The following is a 6,142-nucleotide window of genomic DNA, read 5'->3' as shown; positions in this document are numbered from 1 at the left end:
ATTCGAAGAGACTTACAAAGATAACTCAATCATACATAAAAGAATTCAGAGGAGATTCAAATATTTCTCATAGATAAACTTGATCATAAACCCACAATTCATCGGATCTCGACAAACACACTGCAAAAAGAGTTTACATCGAATAGATCTCCACAAGAGAGGGGGAGAACATTGTATTGAGATCCAAAAAGAGAGAAGAAGCCATCTAGCTAATAACTATGGAGCCGAAGGTCTCTGGTAAACTACTCACAACTCACCGGAGGGGCTATGGTGTTGATGTAGAAGCCCTCCATGGTCGATTCCCCCTCCGGCGGAGCGCTGGCGAAGGCTCCAAGATGGGATCTCGCGGATACAGAAGGTTACGATGGTGGAAATTGTGTTTTGTTGGCTCCCTGGATGTTTTCGGGGTACGTATGCTTATATAGGAGGATAAAGTACGTCGGTGGCTGCCCGAGGGGCCCACGAGACAGGGGGCGCGCCCTATAGGGAGGGCACCCTCCTATCTCGTGGAGGCCTCGGCTGCTTCTTGACTTGCACTCCAAGTCCTTTGGATCACGTTTGTTCCAAAAATCACGCTCCCGAAGGTTTCATTCCGTTTGGACTATGTTTGATATTCCTTTTCTTCGAAATACTGAAATAGGCAAAAAAACAGCAATACGGGTTGGGCCTCTGGTTAGTAGGTTAGTCCCAAAAATGATATAAATGAGTAAAATAAAGCCCATAAACTTCCAAAAGAGGTAATATAATAGCATGGAACAATCAAAAATTATAGATACATTGGAGACGTATCAGGTCTTCGTTGTGGCGCATGACGATCTTCGTCATCAAGTATTGCGCCTCGCCCACTCGGCGGGCCATGAGGGTGTGCAGAAAACACTCCATCGTCTCCGTGCCGACTTCTACATTCCAGGTGATTGTGCTCTGGTTTGTGACTGGGTACGGTCTTGTGTGACGTGCCAGCGCAACAAGATGGAGACTCTACGGCCGACTGGCTTGCTCCAGCCTTTGGAGGTGCCATCCCAGGTCTGGGCGAACATCTCCATGGACTTCATCGAGGGCCTCCCTAAAGGTGGGTGGCAAGTCTGTCATTCTCACGGTGGTCGACCGCTTCTCGAAGTATGCCCACTTCATCGCGCTCGGGCATCCCTACACGGCGGCGTCTGTCGCTCGGGCTTTCTTCAACGGCATTGTCCGTCTCCACGGGTTCCCATCTTCGATCGTGAGTGATCGGGACCCCGTGTTCACGGGACATGTGTGGCGCGACCTCTTTCGGCTAGCAGGCGTTAAGCTCCGCCTGAGCACAGCTTTCCATCCTCAGACGGACGGTCAGTCCGAGGTCATTAACAAGGTGATTGCCATGTATTTGTGTTGTGTCACAGGTGATCGTCCTCGCGCATGGGTGTACTGGCTGTCGTGGGCGGAGTACTCCTACAACACCTCTTATCACTCCGCCCTCCGTGCTATGCCTTTTGAGGTGGTTTATGGCCGACCACCTCCGCTGATTCTTCCTGTTGATCCGGCCTTGGTACGGGGCGAGGCGGCCGGTGTTCTTCTGCGGAACCGTGATGAGATGCTGGCAGAAGTCCGGCAACGCCTCCTTCAGGCCCAGCAGTTGGCCAAACACTACTACGATGGCAACCATCGCGAGGCGAAGTTCACGGTGGATGATTGGGTGTGGCTGTGTCTACTTCATTGATCTACACAGTCCCTGGACCCACGTGCAAAGAGGAAGTTGGGTCCTTGCTATGCCGGTCCCTTTGCTATCCTGGAACGCATTGGGAAGGTGGCTTACCGTCTTCAGCTTCCGGCAGGTGCGCGGGTCCATGATGTCTTCCATGTGGGGCTGCTCAAGCCCTTTCGTGGCGAGCCACCCGCGGTTCCTCCAGCGCTTCTGCCGGTCACTGATGGGCGTCTACTTCCTGAGCCGGAGAAGGCGTTGAAGGCTCAGCTGCGTCGCGGCTCCTGGTACGTGTTGATTCAGTGGGCTGGATTTTCAGAGGAGGACGCTACTTGGGAGCAGTGCAAGGAGTTCCGCCAACACTACCCCGACTTTCAGCTCGAGGACGAGTTGTTTGCGTAAGCGGGGAGAGATGTTATGACCGCCGGACCTACGGCCGTAGGAGGCCCACCGGGCAAGCTTAGCCCGCAAGTTATCTTAGTTTTTTATTTCACACCGTGGTTATATATACAACTTGTAAGACTATTTTGAGATTTAAGCAATAATAATATTTCTATTGCCCGGCTCCCAGAGGAGCCGGAAACCCTAAACCCTAGCCGCCTCCTTCCATCGCCGCCGCCGCACCATGCAAGGACGGCGCCACACCGCCGGCCGTCGCGCTCTAGCCCTCGCCCTCCTCCCTCCTTCCCTACAGCCTATGTCCGAGATCGGGGAGAACCCTAGCTCCTATCACCTTGTTATGGCGCTGCTAGAAGGAGGGCGTGAGAGGGCCGGTCGGGGGCCTTTTTGCCCACGGCCGTGCAAGAGGGAAGCGATTTCCTTCTTAATTCTTGCTTGATTAGATTCATACATCGCCTCTCTTTATATAGAGAGGTTTACTTGACTCCCAAGCAAGGCTTACTTGACCCCTAAGCAAGCGACTCTTATCTCTAATTAAACCTAAGACTAATGGGCCCATTAGGCCCATTACATACTCTAACACTGGGACGCTTTACTTTGGACCCCTTAACAAAAAGTGGACACCATCCGCACGTCGGACGTGCACGTGTACAGTCCCCCTGGATCCCATGGACACCACCTGGACAAAAGGAGTGCATGTGTATGACCACCTGGAAGTGGTCGCAAGAGTGACTAGCAGAGGCGCCCTTGCGTCGGCCGGTGGCGGAATGCAGTGGTGCTACACCGTGCGCTGCTGTCATTGACACCATGCCTTCTCCCTGTCGAACGACTATTGGTTTGCACCGCACAGGGAAGAATGGAGGGCTTGCGATGGAGAATGACGATGAGGGGTGCGCCCCCCAACCGCCGATGTCGCAGACTTTGAGGTCGCTGCCCACGGGGAAAACAGCATGCCCGTCGCCCGTGGGGGAAACCGCATGCCCAAGATCCCCGGCGCAATGGATGAGATCGAGGTCCTTTGCGCAGCGAAGGACAACTTGGAGGAGCGGCAGCTGCAGACCGCGCATCTCCCGCACCGCCGACGCGTTAGGAGGCCGCGCGCAGCAGCCTGCAGCCTCACCGCCACCGACACGTGGCAGGTAGCGATCCAAGACGGAAGCGGTGACAGGGACTGGACTTGGTGGAGCGGGACTCCCGCCGGCGTGGTTGATGCGGGGCCGGAGCTGACCGGTGGTGGCTGCTGCAGCTGCAGCGGCTGCTGCGGTGGCGCATCGGGCAGCGGCAGCGGAGCGCCGAGCGCGGCGGAGGCCGCCAGGAGCGGAGGCTTCCACTGCAGCCAGGGCTGGGCGGTGGTGGCGACGGATGGCAGCTCCAGTGGCTGCTGGAGTGGCCCGGCGAGCGCGGCGAAGGCCGCCTGGTGCGGTGGCTGCCACGGCGGCTCAGGGGCGGCGATGGGCGCTGGAGGCGCGGCGGGAGCCGGCGCCGGCCACTGCAGCCACTGCGGGACGGCGGCGGCAGCTGGGGCTGCAGCGTCCCAGCAAACGCCACGGAGGCCCCTGGATGCGGCGAGTACCACGGCAGGGCCGGCGGCGGCCCGTAGGGGTTGGCCAGGTACAGCCGGATCCCCTGGACGGCTGTGACGAGGTTGTTTAGGACCCCGGTGATCTCTTCCGGGGTGTAGGCGGCGGCCGGTGGTGCGATGGAGGACGCCGACATCTGGGCGGTGGCGGCGCCGGAGGATGCGACTAGCAACGCGGACGAGGAGGGCAGCGGTGCGGTGTAGATGGCCAGCGGCGCGGTGGTGACGGTCGGCAGCGGAAGCGACGGGTGAGCGGCGGCGAAGACATGATCGGAACTGAGCTACCTGATACCAAACTGTTACGGCGTTGTTAGAAGGAGGGCGCGAGAGGGCCGGCCGGGGGCCTTTTTGCCCACGGCCGGGCTAGAGAGAAGGGATTTCCTTCTTAATTCTTACTTGATTAGATTGATACATCTCCTCTCTTCTTTATATAGAGAGGTTCACTTGACTCCCAAGCAAGGCTTACTTGACCTCTAAGCAAGCGACCCTTATCTCTAATTAACCCTAAGACTAATGGGCCCATTACGTACTCTAACAGTTTGATATCAGGTAGCTCAGTTTCGATCATGTCTTTGCCGCCGCCCACCCCGTCGCTTCCGCTGCCGACCGTCACCACCGCGCAGCTGGCCATCTACACCGCGCCGCTGCCCTCCCTGTCCGCGCTGGTCGCATCCTCCGACGCCGCCACCAACCGTAATCTACCACGCACAGAGGAAAGTTATTAATGAGAATGTTTTTCAAAGCTCTTTCTCCACCACGTTGGGTTGGCCGAGAAGCGAAGACACCGAGGGTCCTTGATATGTGTAGACAGGTTCGAGTGGCTTCCACCACCTTCTGGATTGTGTGAAATTGGGATCTAAAAATAGAGGGAAATTGGATTTCCACCCTTCCTTACCTTTTTTTGGTCGCATGGACGTAAATATCACGCCACGCCGTATCAATGTATCAATGTATCATAATGTTCAAAACCAGATTTGCTCCCATGGTTTCAGAGATCCAGGCCTATCTGTATTCTCGTCCCCATCGAATGCCAGGAAAACGCCAGTTTTGACTATGGAAATGCTACGTACGAACGTACGTGCCCATCGACCGAAACGAAAGAGATACGATGACGACGCATAGGTAGTGCGGCAACGTTGACCCGGCCTGGAATCGGCCGCGGGAGAGAAGCGGGCGGGCTGACCTGACACGGGAACTGTTCAACCTTTGACGAGCGAGCTCCAAAAACAGCAGGCGGCTCATGGTTTCTCGATATATCCCGGGCTCGCCCACAGAAATCGGTCTTCCGAGACGTCGTCGCAGCCTGCTGGGCACCGCCCCATGTACGCATGGTGTTGGCGTGTATGTATATATATCTCTGCATACAGCGGGCAAACCATTGGCCGGGAAGAAGAACACAGGAGAAAAGGTGATAGCAGCAGTGTCTTCCAGAGTTTAGATCATCGCGAAGCGCAACGCTAGGCCAGGCGACGACATGGGCCGTTGGTTGAAGCCAGATGTACGTGCAAGATCGTTTTACTCACATGAAATTTTGTCATGGTTCTTGTGAATTTGGTGTGCTCTGTTTTTGTATGCACATTTTTGCCTTGTCAATAATTAGTGCTATAGTATTGCTTCAGCATGTTTTTGTATCTTGCATGCGTTAATTAACAAAATTCTGGTGCTGCAGGTTTACCCGCTGATCGGCGCGATGTCGCTGGTGACGGGGATGTGCGTCTTCCAGCTCACCCGGAACGTCTTCCTCAACCCAGACGTCAGGTGAGGTCTCCAAGCTACCCCGATCGATCGGATCATTTCGATGCATGCATATGGTTAACTGTTTTGCTCTCTTGTTTAGGGTGAGCAAGAGCAACCGGCAGAGCGCGGTGCTGGAGAACGCGGAGGAGGGCGAGAGGTACAGCCAGCACGCCTTCCGCCGCTTCGTCAGCGCGCACCGCCCGGAGGTCTTCCCCGCCATCAACCGCTTCTTCTCAGGGTTCGCCGGCAAGTGATGGGCCGACGTACGCCGTCTCCACCGAACCGGCCGGGTGCATTGCATGTTGGCGATTGTGTTATTTGCGTGGAGGCGTGCCATGGATATGCACTAGACATGCCCGGGTAAATAAATGGTTTGAGAAATACTAGAAAAATTGCCCGTGCGTTGCGACGGGAGATGGGATTACCATGTATAAAGTTGTACAAAGATGAATCTAAGGATGTCCTAATAGATAAGTACTCTGAAATTATATGTTTGTATAAAAAAAGAGGCCGGCCGATCAGCAATAGAAACAAATACAAACTCATGAAAGGAAAATAACAGCAAAAGTTATTAGTAACAAATACTTCAAAACCAGTAAAAATGAAGCAAAGAAATAGAGGATAACTGGAAACTCAAAAAAGAATCAAACAAAAATCATTTAGGTGCTTACAGTCTCACCCAAATACCTTGTTTTGTTCCAGGCAAAAGTTGTGGTGCTTTCCACAATAAAATTAGATATGTCCACATT

At 54.7% G+C, this 6,142-nt stretch overlaps 1 protein-coding gene across 1 annotated transcript; it reads left to right on the top strand.

Moving 5' to 3' along the window:
• Nucleotides 1-5,012: 5,012 nt before the first annotated feature.
• LOC119367529 lies at nucleotides 5,013-5,881 on the top strand. Its single transcript, XM_037633012.1, has 3 exons — nucleotides 5,013-5,154; nucleotides 5,326-5,414; nucleotides 5,494-5,881. Exons 1-3 carry the CDS (start codon nucleotides 5,131-5,133, stop codon nucleotides 5,645-5,647), a joined length of 267 nt encoding a protein of 88 aa, XP_037488909.1. The 5' UTR covers nucleotides 5,013-5,130; the 3' UTR covers nucleotides 5,648-5,881.
• Nucleotides 5,882-6,142: the final 261 nt, after the last annotated feature.

The sequence above is a fragment of the Triticum dicoccoides genome, chromosome 2B, assembly GCF_002162155.2.
Source record: "Triticum dicoccoides isolate Atlit2015 ecotype Zavitan chromosome 2B, WEW_v2.0, whole genome shotgun sequence".
Taxonomy (NCBI): domain Eukaryota; kingdom Viridiplantae; phylum Streptophyta; class Magnoliopsida; order Poales; family Poaceae; genus Triticum; species Triticum dicoccoides.
This window is presented reverse-complemented; position numbering and strand designations above follow the sequence as displayed.

Bases quoted from the DNA above. Each gene is read 5' to 3' on its own strand.
- LOC119367529 (XM_037633012.1), top strand. From the start codon at position 5,131: ATGGGCCGTTGGTTGAAGCCAGAT. The intron at 5,155-5,325 runs GTACGTGCAAGA...CTGGTGCTGCAG, and splicing joins GCCGTTGGTTGAAGCCAGAT to GTTTACCCGCTGATCGGCGC. The intron at 5,415-5,493 runs GTGAGGTCTCCA...TCTCTTGTTTAG, and splicing joins TTCCTCAACCCAGACGTCAG to GGTGAGCAAGAGCAACCGGC.